Genomic DNA, 19,062 nt, shown 5'->3' with positions numbered 1-19,062 from the left:
TTAAATGCATACTGAAGGATGTGGTGGATCAGGATTCAAAACTCCAATTTCAATCTCTATATTTCTTATACTTTAAAAGTGTAAAGAAAAAATTCTGGGGAAAAAAAAAGATAAGGCCTATTCTGGAGTCTGCAGAGGATCCTGGAGATGCTTCATGTCCAAAATATCTGTATATTTGAGCCCTCTCCTATTGACTTGCCCTTAAGCCAAACTTTCTAAATGTGGGTGCCTAAAGTGAGGCAGCTAACTTCCTACTTTATAAAAATGGCCTTAAATTGGGCTTTAACTTCTCTGTGCTTCTATATATGTGTAAAATAAGAATTTAATAATAATATTGTCCTACTTATGGAGTTGTTGGGAGGTTTAATTAATGTATAATTAAAGGAGCTGAGTAATGTGAAGTATTATTATTATGATTATAAAGTAGATGATTGCAAATTCACTAGTTTGACTGTATTTATAAAACTGTTTTACCTTCCAGGTCTGTTCAGAATCTTAGCCCTTTCTATACGTACCTGTGTGACAGCTTTCTTTGCAGTGTGACATGATATCCAACTAAGAATGTTTTGTCAGTTCCATGATTTTGTCAGCATAATGAAACAATTTGATTGTGAACAGCAGGAATTTTGCTTAGGGTTAGAACTATTGCAAGTTTTATAACAGGGACACTTTGTTGCTTTGGGCTGTGAAATAATAGGCATTTCAATAGCTCTAGCTAATGGAGAGGGGGGGAAAGCTTGTGTTAGCTTGATCTTTGTTATTAAGGAAATGACTGTGTATTTGTACTTTCACAGCGATATGAGGCATTCCAACAGAAAAGTACTTCCTATTTAGAAAGCTCTTTCCAGTTTAATTAGATAACAGTGAATGTTAGAGCAATCCTAGTTTCTATCCTAATCAATTAGTGAAAAATTTCACTCTGTATATTGCAGCTATTTCAACAGTTTTCGTACCTGAAGGCAGAACATTTTTTTAAATGCATCAAATAGTTACGTGTAAGTTTCAGGTAAATTGGAACTGGAGGTCAGTTTTAAAGCTCAAACTGTATATTATTTACTGTAGGACTGTATCTATCTAAACATTTTAAATGTCTCCTCCCTGACGCATCTGAGAACCCTACATAAATCAGGTTCTACTGTCTGTGCAGGTCTAGATGAAATAATAAACTTCAGTTTGAGTAAGATTCATAGATTTTAAGGCTAGAAAGGATCACTATGATTAGGGCCCTACCATGGTTTTGGTGTTGCCACCTTTACTTCTGCACTGCTGCTGGTGGGGCGCTGTCCTCAGAGCTGGGTGCCTGGCCAACAGCCACCGCTCTTCAGCCACTGAGCTCTGAAGGCAGCGCAGAAGTAAGGGTGGCAATACTACGACCTCCCTAAAATACCCTTGTGACCCTCCTGCAATTCCCTTTTGGGTCAGGTCCCCCAATTTGAGAAACGCTGGTCTCCCCCTTGAAATCTGTATAGCATAGGGTAAAAGCACACAAAAGACCAGATGTCATGGGGGAAGACCAGATGTCATGGTCCATGACTCATTTTTCATTGCCCTGAATTTGGTAGGGCCCTAACTATGATCATTGAGTCTGACCTGTATCACACTGGCTATAGAACTTCCCCAAAATAACTAGAGCATATCTTTTAATAAAAAATACCCAATCTTGATTTTAAAAGAGCTAGTGGTGTAGAATCCACCATGACTCTTGATAAATTGCTCAAATGATTATTTGCCCTCTCTGTACAAATTTTACACCTTATTTCCAGTCTGCCTTTGTGTAGCTTTAACTTCCAGCCATTGGATCTTGTTATATCTTTGTCTGCTAGACTGAAGAGCCTATTATCAAATATTTGTTCGTCAAGTAGGTACTTACAGGTTTGTTCAAGTCACCCCTTAACCTTCTTTTTCAGATAAATAAATTGAGCTCCTTGACTCTTTCACTATAAAGCATGTTCTCTTATTCTTCAATCGTTCTCATGGTTCTTTTTTTAACCTCCTTCACTTCTATCTAAGGGTAACATATTGTCATAATATGAGTAGTAAAAGTCATGGACAGGTCCCAGGCAATAAAGAAAAATTCATGGAAGCCCATGACCTGTCCCTGACTTTTACTAAAAATATCCATGATGAAATGGGAAGGGGCTGAGCAGCTGCAGGGTGACTGGGAACCCCGGGGCCTCCCACTACCCATTTGAGATTAGAACTCCAGGAGCCCCCTCCACCCACGATAGGGACATGCAGGTTCCCCCAACCCCCACTCCCACTGCAGTGGCCAGGGGCTGAGGTGTTTCCCCTACCCCTCCCACGTGGTGTCAGGGAGCAGCAGGGGTCCCCCTGCCACCTCGGTTGCCGCCCTTCAAGGTGCCACCTGATGTACTTAGATACTACTGAGCCCACCTGTTCTGCCAGCCTGGGCCCCCTTTAACCTCTCTTGCTGAGCCAGACTCTAAAGCCTCCTCTAGCACACACATAGGCAGGGCCACACCCAGCTGCAGAAAGACACAGACACTGAGATCAACTCTGGGAAGACTCATTTTAAGGGATTTGCCCCAGCACTCAGGGGCCCAGCTCCCTTGGAGTGCAGGCCCAAAGGTATATTGTCTCGCACTGTATAGAAAAATCTGCACAGCGCAAACTCACCAAAATTCACCCTCTCCCTCAATGTGAAGAGAAATATGCACAACTTCTTGCCCCTTACCCAGTTAGAAATTGCACAAACTGGGTTCAATAATAAACCAAACACATTTATTAACTATAAAAGGCAGATTTTAAGTGATTATAAGAGATAGCAAACAGAACAAAGCAGATTACTAAGCAAATAAAAAACAAAACATGCAAACTTGATTCACTAAAGAAACAGGTTACAAAATGTAATTTCTCACCCTACATGTTGAATTAGGCAGGATGCAGAGTTTCTGTAGCTCAGAGTTCCAGTTATTTCTTCTTACAGACTGAATCCCTGTTTCAGTCTTGACTCACCCCTGACTTTCCCTTCAGGTTAATTCCTTTGTCCCTTCAGGTTCTTTCAGCAGTCCTTCTTCTTGGGTAGGCAATGGAGGAGAGCCCCTATCAACCCCCTCCCCAGCCCTTAAAAAGGATTTACCTAACGCAGGAATCCTTTGCTTGATCCCCATGCCCCTACAGTGGAGAAGTACCGGCAGTGTCCAAGGTGGTATTTTGTATCAGGTTACAGGACCACCTGACCTGGTAGTGTCAGAGCTACGAGGACACCTCTCAGGAAGGAGAGAGATTAGTATCTTCACAGTCTTGTTGTCTCTGCTGATGGGTCAGCAGCCCTGTCTGACTTTTTCATTGTTGTACCTGAAGGGCTAGTTGTGGGTGTTACCTAAAGTAGCACATTTGAAATATAGATACATGGTTAATATTCCTAGCTTCAGATACAGAAATGATACATGCATATAAACTGGATAATCATATTCAGTAAACCATAACCTTTCCAATGATATCTTACATGAGCCATCTTGCATAAAGTATCTTAGTCATGCCATATTCATATCATAACCATATTTCTATGAAGAATATGGGGTGTAGTGTCACATGGGGGTCCTCCTGCCACTGTCATGGAGGAGAGCTGAGACATTTCCCCTCCCCACAGTAGCCAGGGGCTGCGGGAGTCCCCCTGCTCACCACAGACGCCAGGGAGCTGCGGGGATCCCCCTGCCACTGCCGCAGCCAGGAAGCTGCAGGGCCCCCTTGCCACCACCACGGCCAGGGAGCTACGGGGATCCCTCTGCCACTGCCATGGCCAGGAAGCTGCAGGGATCCCCCTGCTGTCCATGGTGACAGGGACCTGCAGAATACCTCCCTGCCCACGGTGGCTGGAAGCTGCAGGGAACCCCCAATGCCTGAGGTGACTCGGAGCTTGGGGGTTCGCTGCCTCAGGTGGCAGGGGTACCTCGCAGCTCCCTACCACTGCAGGAGGCGGCGGGACCCGGCAGCTCCTAGCTGCTGGGGCTGAAGTCACAGAGGTCTTTGGAAGTCACGGATTCCATAACTTCTGCAACCTCCGTGACAAAATCATAGCCTTATCTATATCCTCCTTGAACTGTGGACACCAGTATTGCAGCAGCAGTGGCACCATTGCCAAATACAAAAAATAAAATACCCTCTATATGCCTATTCAAGATTCTCTTCCTTCATAGAGATTGCCAGAGAACAACTGGGATAAAGGAGAATGAAAAAGCAATGTTGGATTGCAGATGATACCATCAAATTATGGGAGAGAAAAAAAGAGGCACAGAGCTAAATTGATGCACTAATAGAGAAGGAAATGGGCAATAGAAGAAAAGAAATGTCTTGAACAAGCAGTCAAGAGGGCCTGTCATAAGAGGAATGATCATAACCAATGGTGGAATTTTATGGCACAGTGTATTGAGGAAGCCTCTGAGCAAGATGACCAGAAATGTGTATTTGAGACTTTAAAGATCCTAATTGAATGTCCATTCTCTCAGCTTCTTCCAGTTAAGGACAAAGATGGAAAATACTGCCAGGATACTGATGCACAATTTATGTGTTGGTGTGAGCATTTTTGTGAATGCTCTGGTCATATGGAGCAGAAACATGGCCTGTAAAAACAGCTTAGAAGAGGAAACTGAACAGTTTTCAGTGTCAAAAGTTACAGCATAGTCTTAACATCCATTGGTTTGGTTTTGTTACCAATGAGAAGATACTTAGATGATCCTGGCAAGTTGCAGTCATGCACCAATTGAGAACAAAACTTCTGCAAAGGTGGGATTGTGTCCAATGTGCAGAAGAAGGCATGCTTTTACAGAAGTCACTGTCACCATCCTGGTCAGCAAGCAGTCACTGGGTCCACTGTATGACTGAGATTCTGAAGGAGCATTCAAGGAATACAGTGTAGTTGTGGAGAAAGTTAAATGAATTACCTTGACTGAAGAGAACATGGAGGAGATCCCCATACTTGAGCCATTGTTTTTTGGTAACCAATCTGAGCAACTTTCCCAGATTGAATGTCAATAGAGGAGGTTTTGGAACAAATTGATTAATTAAACAGTAGTAAGTCACCAGGACCAGATGGTATTCACCCAAGAGTGCTGAAGGAATTCAAATATGAAATTGCAGAACTATATACTGTGATATGTATCCTCTATCTTAAATAAGCCTCTGTACCAGATGACTGGAGGGTAGCTAATATAACACACTCTCTCTCTCTCTCTATATATATATATATATAAAGCTCCAGAGGTGATCCTGGCACATATAGACCAGTAAGGCTAACTTCAGTACCAGGCAAATTGGTTAAAACTATAGTAAAGAAGAAAATTATCAGACACATAGATCAACATTATATATTTTGGAAAAGTCAACATGGCTTTTGTAAAGAGAAATCATGCCTCACCAATCTATTAGAATTCCCCCACTAGGCTCTATACTGGGATCCGTGCTGCTCAACATATTCATAAATGATCTGGAAACAGGGTGAACAGTGAGGAGGCAAAATTTGCAGACAATACAAAATCCCTTAAGCTAGTTAAATGAAGAATTAAAAAGGGATTTCACTAAACTGGGTGAACGGGTGACAAAATGGCAAATAAAATTCAATGCTAGTAAGTGCAAAGTAATGCACATGGGAAAAAAAATCCCATACATACATACAAAATGATAGGGTCTAATTTAACTGTTGCCACTCAAGAAAGAGATCTTGGGGCTGGTCTACACTAGGCGGGGGGATTGATCTAAGATACGCAACTTCAGCTACGTGAATAGCGTAGCTGAAGTCGAAGTACCTTAGATCGAATTACTTACCGTCCTCACGGCGCGGGATCGATGTCCGCGGCTCCCCATGTCGACTCCGCTACCGCTGTTCATGTTGGTGGAGTTCCAGAGTCGACAGGAGCGCGTTCAGGGATCGATATATCGCATCTAGATGAGATGCGATATATCGATCCCCAAGAAATCGATTGCTACCTGCTGATACGGCCGGTAGTGAAGACGTACCCTTGGAGTCATCATGGAAAATTCTCAGAAAACATATGCTCAATGTGTAGTGACAGTCAAAAAAGTTAAGAGAATATTAGGAACCATTAGGAAAGGGATAGATAATAAAACAGAAAATATCATAATGCCACTATATGAATCCATAGTGTGCCCACACCTTGAATACTGCATGGAGTTCTGGTCACCCCATCTCAAAAAAGATATATAAGAATTGGAAAAGGTACAGAGAAGGGCAACAAAAAATGATTAGAGGTTTGGAACAGTTTTCATATGAGGAGAGATTAAAAAGATTGGGATTGTTCATCTTAGAAAAGAGATGACTAAGGGGGGATATGATAGAGGTCTATAAAATCATGAATGTTACAGAGAAAGTGAATAAGGGAGTGTTATTTTCCCCATTACATAACACAAGAACTAGGTGTTGCCCAATGAAATTAATAGGCAGGAGATTTAAAACAAACAAAATGAAGTACTTCTTCACGTAATGCACAGTCCGTCTGTGGAACTTTTTAGCCAGGGGATGTTGTGAAGGCCAAAAGTATAACTGGGTTAAAAAAGAATTAGATAAGTGAATGGCGTATAGGTCCATCAATAGCTATTAGTCAACATGGTCAGGGATGCAACCTCATGCTCTGGATATCCCTAATCCTTTGACTACCAGAAGCTGGGACTGGATGACAGGGGATGGATCATTTGAAATTGCCCTGTTCTGTTCATTCCCTCTAAAGCATCTGGTATTTGTCACTGTCAGAGGCAGGATATTGGGCTAGATGGACCATTCGTCTGCTCTAGTAAGGCCGTTCTTTTGTTTTTATGCTCTTATAAGGTTCATGCAGCTTAGGTTGAAGGAAGTAGCGCGTGGAGATGACCATGAATGAGATTGGTAGATGCAATTTTGAGGGATTTAAAAAGCCTACATCCTCCCATACTGATTCTTGCTGAAGGAAGATGATGTTCAAGGGACTATTCAAGGGAAGTCCATTCCACATGCCACCATGGCTACATTGTTGCCATGTAAACCTGCTGCAGCAGCTGCTGCCACTACGCCTCTCCCCTTCCCTTTTCCCTCCTCTTGTGTGGAGCAAGGCAGGGGCCTAACTCATTCCTACTCAGAATGCCTTAAGCACCTAAGCTGTCTGACTCCAGGTGTCCATTCATGAATTGGCAAGTAGAGCTACGTGATTCCCAGCCACCTGAACTTAAGCACCTGTCATGGGAGTTGAGGAGAGTGGGGGGTGTCAGGGCTTAGCGCACTCTTCAGCATCTCCCACTGGCTAGCTTAAGTGACTCACTGCCTAGTGAGCCTAGGCACCAATGTTCCCTCTAATTTTTTCCATCCATGTGCAGAATGAATTTTGTTATGTAAAGCACCATATCGAGATAATTTGTGGATGTGCGCCACCAGTAGAAACAAAAAACCTAGATATAATTGTGTAGCAGGGTGGAGCCTGCTCCTGCCCGATGGGGTTTAAAAAGTGGCCTGGCAGGGCTTGAGAAGACAGCCTTCAGGCTAGGCTGATTGGGGAAGTGGCTGCAGCTGGGGCCACGCCCCAAACTGAGCCACAGGCCTGATAAGAAGGCAGGGAAGCCAGAAGCCAGACAGTCTCTCTCTGGCGATAGAGAGAGATGGGCCTAGCTGCTGGGAAATAGAGACCAGGTACCTGAGTGAAGCGGGGCTGGGGACAGGCTAAGGAGCTGGGGAGCTCTGGCCTGGAAAGCCCCAGGCTGCGGCCTAGCAGTGGGCCAATAGGTACTGTGGGTTGCAGAGGGCGGCCCAGGAGTAGGACAAAGCAGCAGGTCCAAACCCTCCTTGCCAGGGATGAGTTGGCTGAGACTGCAGTCTGCCCCAGAGTGTGGGGCTAGACAATGACTGGCAGTAGCCAAAAACTGAGGCAAGGTGGGGATAGAGGGTGAAGGTTCCCTAAGGAGGGGAGACCCAGAGAGAAAGGGGTTACTGCTAGGGGGCAGCACCCCCTGTAAAAGGGCACCGGGTCCAGGGAGGGACACGGGGGCCTACGAACAGGTGGATAACCAGCCTGCAGAGGGTGCTCCAGGGCTGGACTGAGCTAAATTTGCAGAGCAACCAGCAGGAGGTGCCGCAGGGGTGAGTCAACCCGTTTATTTATTTATATATATATTATAACCATAACAAAGCTGAGACAGCCCAGGAGAGAAAAGGGGTCACACTGAAGACCACTGTGGTGGCACAGTGACATTAATGAGAGCTGTGGTCACACAGAGGAATGATTCTGTCATCTACACTGACCTCTCAGGGCTCTTCACAAACCCTGAAGCAAGGAGTTTGGGAGGGATAGGTTTGGGGATTTGAATGGGCACCCCCAGTCCCAGGGCTTCGGCAGGGAGCGAGGCCTCCCCCCAGCCCTCTCTCCCCTCTGCAGCCCCGGAGCTGCGTAGGTGCATCTCTCCCTGCTGCAGCCCCGGACCTGGGAAAGAGGCATCTCTTCCCCAGCCACCGCAGCCCTGTATGCCCCAAGCTCCCAACCCTCCTCCACCTCACCGCCCACGCCCACACCCTATTCCCCCCACCTCACCTTACACGTCCTCGCCAGGGCCCAGGCACACCTGTGGCTGCCTGCCTGTGCGGCTCCATTAATTAGGTGCGCGGCCCTTGATGCTCACTTGTGCGGCAGCATTGGTGCGCACCTTGGAGGGAACGCAGCTAGGCACCTAACTTGGCTTTGTGGATCACAGTGGTCTTCCTGTGATTTTCTGTGTGCCTAAAAGTTAGGCACCGTGGCTCTCAGCATTGCAACACCTAAGTCCCTTCATAGATCCTAGCCTAAGGGACTTGCCCAAGAAAGCACAGGAAGTTTGTGACGGAGCAGGGAATTTAATCCAGGTCTCCTGAGTCTCAGGCTAGTGCCCTAGCCACTGAACCCATCCTTCTTTATTAAGTGGGAAATGCCAAGCTTAAATTTTATTTTCTTGGCTTCATTGTTTCTTAAATGCACTTATCTGGTTAAGAAATACTCTGTTTAGCAAATGTGGAGGCATCTTATCTCAGTGTTACAAACGGGGAAACAAGTTGTACCTTTATACATATTATGTGCCTATGTTTATTTGATTGTTATTGTGTTACTGGTTATGTGACTAACAATGAGTTAATTCCTGCTATGACTGGCTGCGCTTAGGCCTGGAAAGCAGGTGGTCCTGTTGGCACTACTGGACATGACACTACAGGTTTCATTCCTTTTGAAGTTTCATTTTCACTCAACTCTGCCTGGCAAGGGCCCTGGGGGAAGATCCTGGTGGGACACTGAAACAATGAGCTTTGGTTCTAATAAAAGCAGCTTGACAAGCAGACAGCGGAGAAACTCTATGAGGCACAGAGGATGTCAGGAGAGATTAATATTGATCCTCAGACCTAAAAAGAGGGGACTGGAATAAGCAAAGGCCTGCTCAAACTAAAAGGAAAAGGGAAAGCTAAGTTTAGAATGAGTTTAGGTTTTGACTGTTTTAACTGTATCTCTCTGCATGTTTAATTTCTTTGACTGCATCATATCTATTTCTGAAGAAGCTGTGCTGAGCAACTGCATTTCATATTGGTCACAAGCTCCCAGAGAGTATTCTATAACTGGACTTAAATCCAGTTGGGCCAGCTGAGGGATATATGATTGGTGACATGAGGTGTTGTAGCCTGGTGATCCAGTCTAACATGGAATGAACCATGGATTTCCACTCTGGGAAAAGTGCAGACAGAGTGCTGTTATTTGGAAAGAATGCTCATGAAGAGACAGAAGGAATCATAGGTGCATCTTGCTCCTGAACCATAATATTTGGGTCATGTGTTCTCTGCAGTTTCTCTGTTATTAATTTCAGAATTGTATACTGTGTTTTTACTGCATGTGCTACAAAATTTTTGAGCCCTTGTAGCTTGATTTGGGGTGTGTTAGTAATGCTGATTTATCTGCTTAATTTAATTAATTTTAATAAATTAACAAAAGTAATTATTATTACAATATTAATTAGTATGGGTTTAGGCTCGCCAATTTGTTTGATCAGAAGATAAAAGTTCATCCTGAATCAGGCTTCACAGAGTTTATAAAAGGACCTTTGGGGGTATGACAGGAAGCTTACACTGAGACAGATATAGTCATAAAGATCTTTTATTAAAATAAATGAAATCGTAAGCAAATAGTAAAACAGTTAGAATTACAGAGTTGCAATTGTACTACTGTTATACAAGAGATACATATGATAATACAATATTATGTGCTGCAAACTTTGGTTAATATTCACACTCTTGTTTTAATAACCTGGTGTTGGAAGATACAGGACCATGCCTCTGGCGGTTTCGGCTTCACACCCCTAGCAGAGGAAACTAATGCAGAGCTGTTAAAGCTGTTTACTCTCTAACTTAACTCGATAAATCTTAAACTGAAATAAAGCGTAGGGAAACCAAGCTTAGCCTAGTCCCCTTAAAACTTAAAGTTTGAAAAGAAATAAAGTATGGCCTATTAATAGTTAGTAGCCATCGTTAGATGGGTAGCATCGATACATTGTTGAAGATGGAGACAATGAAGAGTAGATTGCCTCTAAAATGGCGAGATGAATCACCTTTTTATAGGGCATTGATCGGAAATCCTTCCTCTTATGCCCAAATTTCATCCTTCCCCCACAGAAATGTTAGGGTACACTTACCCCATAGGCTAGTCTGTATGTGTGTATGGACGACGGGTATGTACGCATTTGTGGTGTACTTGTTAAGTCTGTGGGTACAACTTTGAAAAAACCCCTTTGCCATCCTTCATTGTCTATTGATTTAGGTAAAAGGTCTCTAGATATCTGTGTGGGTGTTTTATCAATTTTTACTTTTCTGGGTAAAGGGTCCCAAAATGTGCTAACTTTGCCTTAGCTTAACATACAAGGTTTTGGCCTGTAGGTCTCTTGCATTTCAGCCAAACTCATTTTTAATATAAATCTATAAACCTATTACATCAAATACTCAAATTTATAAGAAAAGTTATATCTATGCAAGCAAGCAGATTAAACCTTAGGGCTACTCCCTGCACTACCAAAGCTGCATATACAGTATAGATTTACATTTATGGTTTGATAACTAGAGCTGTAGATGACTTAGGAAGCACTTAAACAAATATCCAAAAAAAGAGGCATGCTTATAAGTTTGAAAATGATTGACTTACACATTATATATGCAGTCTATATTTGTTAAACATTCAGGTTTATTTTATCACCTTCCTACATTTATGATACAAATGAAATGAAACTGCAGATGAAAATGCAAATCCTGTCTAGATTGCTGTTGCTGAATCATAGTGACCAGAACAGAAATAGGAAAGAAAAACAAGCTGGAGCGAGGTACCACAGTCATGCAGAGCAATTGTACTATAACCCAGGAAAACAAGGCCTTGATAAATTTGCCCTTGATACGCAGACAAATCTAGCAGTCTCCCTGAATTCCAAGATCATAAATAATAAAAAATGAAAAATACCCTTTTGAAATAGTAGAATTTCCTTTCTTTTTCCAATCTCCTCTCACAAACAGTGTTAACCAGGTAGAGTGACAAGGGATAGTATAATACTGCTGCTTACATCTCACAGTGAGTGTCTGGAATAAGGATGACCCATTGTTTACATTACAATAGCTGACATTAACATGACATGGTACAAAATATTGACAGATCAGCATCTCCTTAGAACATGACCTGAATGTGTCAACACAAAATACCTGATACTTACATTTACACAGGGCAGTTCCAATTAATGGGTGTTTGTTTGAGTGAAGGGTGAGTAAAAGTTGAATTTGGGCCTCAGAATTTGACCAATAGTATCTTCCAAACCAAAGGATTCCTAAGCACTGTACAAATTGAGAGACAATGATTATTTCTTTCCTTTTGAAAGTGCAACCACTTCAGAGGTGAAACAAGACAATTGTTTAATAGCATACAACAACAAATCGGCTTAGGACAGAAAGTGAAGAATCACATTCAGGAACATTTTAGTTAGTTGGCTTTTAATTGCCCCTGTTTGAATTTGGCCAGGACACTGGGATTATGTTCATACTTTTGCAAAAATATCACTGAATTTTTTATGATTGCAAGGGGTCAAGACCTTGGTTTTGCACTGATACAAGAGACAGTCTCTCTACAAATGCATAGTGCCTATAAACCTGTGCTGGGACATTGATTCAGTATTTATTTAGAGACAAGAATGTACCAGCATCACTGCAGTACCTGAATGTTTATTAGCAGTTTCCCATTCAAGCACTGAGCTGACTCATAAGAACATCAGAACACAAGAATGGTCAGACCAATGGTCCATCTATCACAGTATCCTGTCTTCTGATGGTGGCCAGTGCCAGATGCTTCAGAGGGAATGAACAGAGCAGGGCATTTATCAAGTGATCCATCCTCTGTTGTCCAGCCCCTGCTTCTGGCAGTCAGATGTTTAGGGACACCCAGATCATGGGGGTGCATCCCCAACCATCTAGGCTAATAGCCATTAACTTATTTAAATCTCATTTGAACACAGTTATAGATTTGGCCTTCAGAACATCCCTTGACAATGAATTCTACAAGTTGATTCTACGTTGTGTGAAGAAGTACTTCCTTATGTTTGTTTTAAACCTTCTGCCTATTAATTTCATTGGGTGACCCCCTAGTTCTTGTGTTACGTGAAGGAGTAAATAACACTTCCCTTTAACTCTATTTAGTCTGTGAATTTTGAAAAAAGTACATCATATGGGTGGTATAGTTGTATGTAAGTATATTTTAGTGTAAAGCAATCCAGTCATATTCATAAAGCAACATTATGGAATTAAGTTATCCGGGTGTGGTGTATGCAAGAAACATTTTATGCCACTAATGTATGACTTTCTTTCAGTTAGATAGAATATATACTTTCTGTTCCACTTTCATTGCTATTTGATTCTCACATCAGCTGTCTCCAAGTATTCTAACTAACTCTAGGTCCCCAAAATGTATTTAAATGCACATTTCCTAAGGCAGTTAGAAAAATTGCAGGGACATCAGGCCTCAGCACTTCTCCCTAACTTAGGGTGATCAAGTGTCCCGATTTTATAGGGACAGTCCCGATTTTGGGGTCTTTTTCTTATATAAGCTCCTATTACCCCACCACCCTCCGTCCCGATTTTTCATATTTGCTGTCTGGTCACTCTACCCTAACTCCATACCACATGGATGTGGGAGACACAAAGCAGGACCTTCCAGAAATAGAGCCAGCCACTGGGAGCTGCAGTGACAATAGTCAATTGCAGCAACAGAACATGACCCAGCTGGAGCTCCTGGGCCTACATCCTCTGACAAGTAACATCACAGTGACTTCAGTAAAGGGCTTTTACCATTTGAACTCTAGGCATTATTTTCTCTCTGCAAATTGGTTGTTTGTTCCAACAACCTCTTGCCATTCAACCTCTCTTCTCTCGCTCCCCTCTTCAAGGTTCACTGTCTTTCTGGCCTGGTCTATGGGGCGGGGCGGGGAGGAGGAAGGGGATCGATCTAAGTTACACAACTTCAGCTACGTGAATAAGTTGACGTACTTAGACCCACACACCATAGTGTCTTCACATGTCAAATCATGTCTTCACTGCGGTGAGTTGACTGTTGCCGCTCCCCCGTCGACTCTGCTTGCGCCTCTTGTGGCGGTGGAGTACAGGAGAGCTCTTGGGGGTCGATTTATTGTGTCTAGACTAGACGCGATAAATTGACCCTCACTGGATCAATCACTGCCTGCAGGGACAATAGTCAATTGTAGCAACAAAACATGATCCATCGATCACTGCCTGCTGATCCGGCGGGTAGTGTAGACATACCCTCTTCTGTCTTCCATGCTCTTCTCTTTTCTCTTCTCTTCATATCTCCCATTCTTTCCCTCCTTCAATATCCCTCCTTTGTTTCCTTGTTTTGCCTCCCACTGGTTCCTAATACCCACTCTTGAATTCAGTGGGAATTTTTCCATGGCCTTTGGACCAGCCCCTTAGTCCAATTACTGCTGCATCTTTGATATCACCTAAATTCCCTTTTTCCTCAGTTTCCTCATGATCAAGAACCTTGTCCATGCCTGGAGCAATCCTAACATGGTTAGTGTAACTTTTCCCTTTAGCCTCCCTATTTCTCAGCTATCTCCCTCCTCCGCCCACATCTGTAGTCTAACCAAACCACTACTGCTAAAGTCATATTCCTCGCCAGCCACTCTATCGCAATCTCAGTCTCTGTCAAATTAAAACTCCTCACCACACCTTACATAATCTTTCTCCATTTACTGCTCATTTCCCATTCCTTAACTTCTCTCAATTCCCTCTTGCAAGTCAAATTCTGCTGTCAGTTACACCTGGAGTAATTCCATTGATTTCAATATCTAGTTTATTAAGGGACCCAAAATGTCTTTACTGTACATCTTTAACAGCACTGAGCACATTGTCAGCACTTAAATTAATAATGATAGCAATGCATCTGAAATTTTAGGAGAGCTTTGTGAGGTTGTACGTTATTTTCGATGGGAGAGACACATGCTTTCACACCATTTGACTGCCTTCTTACAAATGTCAGGATGGCCTTGATATAAAGGGATGTGTTATATTGTCTGACTGCTAAGAGGATATTTGCTAAGTTTTTCGTTGATTTATCCATACTAAACACCACTGCATCATTAAATGGACAAAGCTATTGTACACAAAATTTCCCAACCCTCTAGAATTGATTGTACACGGCAATCTTTTGAAATATAATTTGAACCCATATTTGAGGAAATAAATCTTTTCTTTTAAAAGTGCTGCTGTTTTAATAGCACTGAAGATACCATCAAACAGGGGACGAATAGGATTTGAGCAGAGCAAGTCAAACTAATGTAAGCTATTTCCCCCCACCACAGGCTTTATCACTGTACAGCTATTAACAATCACGCCACAGTGGTTTTCACAATGAAGTCTCTAGGTTTGGAAAGAAGTAGTGACATTCATTTTATTTTTAAAGACCATTCTTTATTTCCCAGGTGTGATGGGGGAATATGAGCCGAAAATTGAGGTCCATTTTCCTTACACAGTTACAGCTGCTAAGGGAACTACGGTTAAGATGGAGTGCTTTGCGCTGGGCAAGTAAGTACATATTCTTCCATAATTAGACACCATTGTTTATTAAAATGTGACATCTAATTTTTGGTTCAGTTATTTTGCAGGGTTTCATTTTCACAGAAACTCCTTGGTGCATATACCAAGTTTTTATAAGACAGCTAGGTGGGAATTGACTAAGTAACCAATTATGAATTCCCTACCTAGCCATTCCTACAGACAATAATATATACAGGTTTAAAATGTGCTGGTTCGACATAAAAAGTAAAGTTATTTTAAATGAAAAGAAAAAAATTGTCATCTGTATTCTTCTATTTACCACACATTTTTCCTCTGCTACTTTTTTTTTTTTACTGCTTGCTAGCACGTATCAGGCTATATAATTCCAGTGGTGTTTGTTATTGGTTTTTTGTCTTGTGTTGATTTTCCCCTGCAAAATCTCTTAATTGAAAAGAAAACAAGATTATTGTGTAGTTACCTGTTCCAACCTGGGACATAGATTCTAAATAGAAACAATAAAATAATGTTCCAAATATCCTAAGAATCTAATATATGTAATTATAATAATATATGAGCCCAGGATTACTTTTGCATCCTCTAACCTAATGGTAGTATCATCTATTTCCCTGTAAAATCTCTAATTCGTGGTGATGTCAGTCATCTTAGTTATAACAGACCCACTAGCACTGCCAAAGTTCTGGATTTAATATCTCACCTTGGCTAGAATTTTGTATGCAGGTCAATAGACTGGTTAATAAGGAAACGAGGGTACTTAGTTTTTAAAAATAATAAGACTTTGCAGTTGTATAGCGCCTTTCATCAAGAATAAGATTACCTCAGGGTACTTTTTTGATGATACAGGATGAAGTTCATAATGTTATTAAAGGAAATGCAGTTTTTGCCCAAAGTTAAGTGAAGCTGGGATAGTATATGATCAGACAGAGCAGAAAAGCACTGTCCATGGCTCAGAGAAAGCATCTTCTGTTTCTCTCTCTCTTTCTCTCTCTATATATAGTGACAAACGCAGATAGAGATAGATATGGCAAAATGTTTGATAATTACACACTGTAATAATCTCACTGTGTGTGTGTGTGTGTGTGTGCGCGCTCATGTTTATGCAGGTGTACACCACTGGCTTCTACTGAATGGAATCAGAACTGCTTATCTGTGTGTTACAGCCTTTTTGCTCCATGTAGCATCACAGAAGAGACAATTCTCAGTTGTAATGAATGTCTAGATAATTCTTTATTCAGGCTGCTGAATGCCAACTGTCCTTTCTGGCTTTCTAATTCATAAATCATTTACCCATATAGGGTGTCTTTTAATCCTGGCCAGAATTCAGCAATAATGAAAGGACTGCTAAATACACTACACTGTACACTCCTACAGCTAAACCAAGATTCTCCTGGAACTCAAGCGGTAGAGCCTTAGCTTTTGGAATACAGTAGAACCTCAGAGTTACAAACATCTTGGGAATGGAGGTTTTTGCAACTCTAAAATGTTCATAACTCTGAACAAAATGTTATGGTGGTTCTTTCAAAAGTTTACAGCTGAACATTGACTTAATACATCTTTGAAACTTTACTATGCAGAAGAAAAGTGCTGCCTTTTAACCATCTTAATTTAAATGAAAAAAGCACAGAAACAGTTTCCTTACCTTGTCAAATCTTTTTATTTTTAAATTTTCCTTTTTTTTAGTAGTTTACATTAACATATTACTATACTGCATTTGCTTTTTAATTTTTTTGTTTAGGCTGCTACCTGATTACATACTTTCAGTTCCATATGAGGTGTGTGGTTGACTGGTTAGTTTGTAAGTCTGGTGTTCGTAACTCTGAGGTTCTACTGTATAAGTATTATCCCATCTGATTCTATAAAGTTCTGAGCTGCCATCTTGGGCAGCATAACAATCATTAAATCCTAAGTGGATATATTTGATGAAGTGAGATATTGAAATTATACTAACAGTTTTGAGGAAAACCAACATCTTTCAGATTTTGAATATATAATAGGGTTATCCAAGCCAAACCATGGCATATATACATGTTGATCTGGGAAGAATTTGGGAAATATATTTGTCTGGATTGCAGTACTAGCTGCACCTCTGTCCCCTTTGTGGTCTATCTAAGTGCATCCCCTCAGGTGTCAGGCCTTTGTACTTTTCCCCCTCCTGGGGTGGAATTCCTCCATTCTCCCACTCTTGGACTAGACCCTGTGTATTAACCACGCTTACCCACCAAGTCCTCTTGGGTTCAGCATCTGTGGCTCTTCCCTTCAGCAGTCTGTGATCAGTGGTATGCATAGTGACCAGACAGTCTTCCTAAAACAAAAGTATTATTTTATTTACCACAGTAGAAACAAAACAATTAGCAAAAAAGGATTTAAAAACAACAAACCATCTACTCATGTCTACCTTACCTAAGGCTGACCATCCCCTGATGGTCACTTAGGCAGGCCTAATTTCCTTCAGGCCCCCAGTGTATGTCTCTGTCAACAACTGCCTCCCTCTCACTTGAGAGAGTCCCTTTTTAATTGTCAGTGTCCTTTTGATCCCGTGTTCCAGGGTGTTTTCATGTCCAACATTGTCTCTTAATAACCCTAAAGTATTTACCGAGGGGTGGTTTATCTTGAGACATTGTACTCCTTCTCATTTGTTTTTCCCTGACAATCTCCTTATTACTAAACCAACATATTCATACAGTAAATATCCTGATAATTTCAGAATTATTTCAGAGCAGCTCCACTTCTCACAGTTTAGAAATATCTCCATTCATACCCATATTTCAGAGCAAGGTGTTGCATTTTGTTTTCTTTTCAGTATCTTTGTCACATTTGTGCATAGTTACTAATCACAATACTTAGCACTTTGTATAGGTCAAAGCAATGGTTTAAAGAGGAAATACTTTGGGATGAAGTATGCAGGGTAAGTAATTTGCTATGTGTTTTACTCTATGGACCTCAAGGAAGAGGGTGATTGGGTGGGGGAGTGGGGGATGCAACAACTCTAGTGAAATTTCCTGAAACATTGAGACAGATGAGGAAGAATGCTGCTCTCCAGAGACTTGGTGGCTCCAGGCATTCTTGCATCTGCAGTACTAACTATGTTTCTGCAGTGCTAATAGTTGGCAACCAAATTCCTGTAGTTTCTTGACTACCTTAGAAACAATAACCATTATGTATTTTTTGAAAAATTCTTGCTGGAACCAAAATGTAGTTGCTGACTATCTCTGAGTCGATTGTCATCTTCCCAGCAAAGAGGATGCATACAAAGTGTAGTCTCTTGCAATAGACACTGACAAAGAAGAAAAGCTTCTCTGAATATCTTTCATTCTGAATCCCAAGCTTTAATAACCTCTCTCAAACAAGTCAGGGGATGTTCAGGTAACCACACAAGGAGAAATAATCCCGACAGCAGATGCTTTAATTACCCCATGTCCAAGTTGACATTTGGTGTTAACCTGTAACAACAACAAAAACCCTGCACTTTCAAGCAGTTTAAGATTATCTAATAAGTCACCCCCATCTGCTAATACTGTAAGGGGCAGATGTTTTTATTGTGCACATTCCTTATCGTGCTTTCGCAGCCATTAGCACACAATCAGATCAGCTGTGCTGAGACTGCTTTCGACCAGATACGGTAATAATTATATGAATGACATTTCGGGCCTCATCTGACACCTGTAGGCAGAGGTGGGAGGTAAAAAGCCAGCACATTCTCTGTTCCTTTTCATTTCCCCCCATCTCTTATTCCTCGTAGTTTTCACAAATCTTTTCTTGTTGCACGCCATCAAATGCTCATTAGGGAACTGAGGCTGTACGTAATTTTTTTTCTGCTTTTTTGCATTCTTAGTGCAAATAAAGGAACACTAGTTACTACCAGTCCCTAAACCAGTGTGCTCCTGTTTTGCCTCATGCTTTAGCTTAGCTGTCTCAAATGGTTGCTCTTCTGTTGCATTGTAACTGTGAGAATGACAAATATTCCTGAGAGATTTCCTGTGCTAGGCAATTGGCAAGTACTC

At 41.7% G+C, this 19,062-nt stretch overlaps 1 protein-coding gene across 1 annotated transcript in view; it reads left to right on the top strand.

Moving 5' to 3' along the window:
- CNTN5 (contactin 5) overlaps positions 1 to 19,062 on the top strand; it is a 1,047,172-nt gene that overhangs the window by 789,234 nt on the left and 238,876 nt on the right. Inside the window, exon 11 of the mRNA XM_045019421.1 lies at positions 14,968 to 15,070. Coding sequence (XP_044875356.1) covers positions 14,968 to 15,070 — 103 coding nt within the window. The remainder of the gene's footprint in view (positions 1 to 14,967; positions 15,071 to 19,062) is intronic.

Source organism: Mauremys mutica, chromosome 1 (genome assembly GCF_020497125.1).
Source record: "Mauremys mutica isolate MM-2020 ecotype Southern chromosome 1, ASM2049712v1, whole genome shotgun sequence".
Taxonomy (NCBI): Eukaryota; Metazoa; Chordata; order Testudines; family Geoemydidae; genus Mauremys; species Mauremys mutica.
This window is presented reverse-complemented; position numbering and strand designations above follow the sequence as displayed.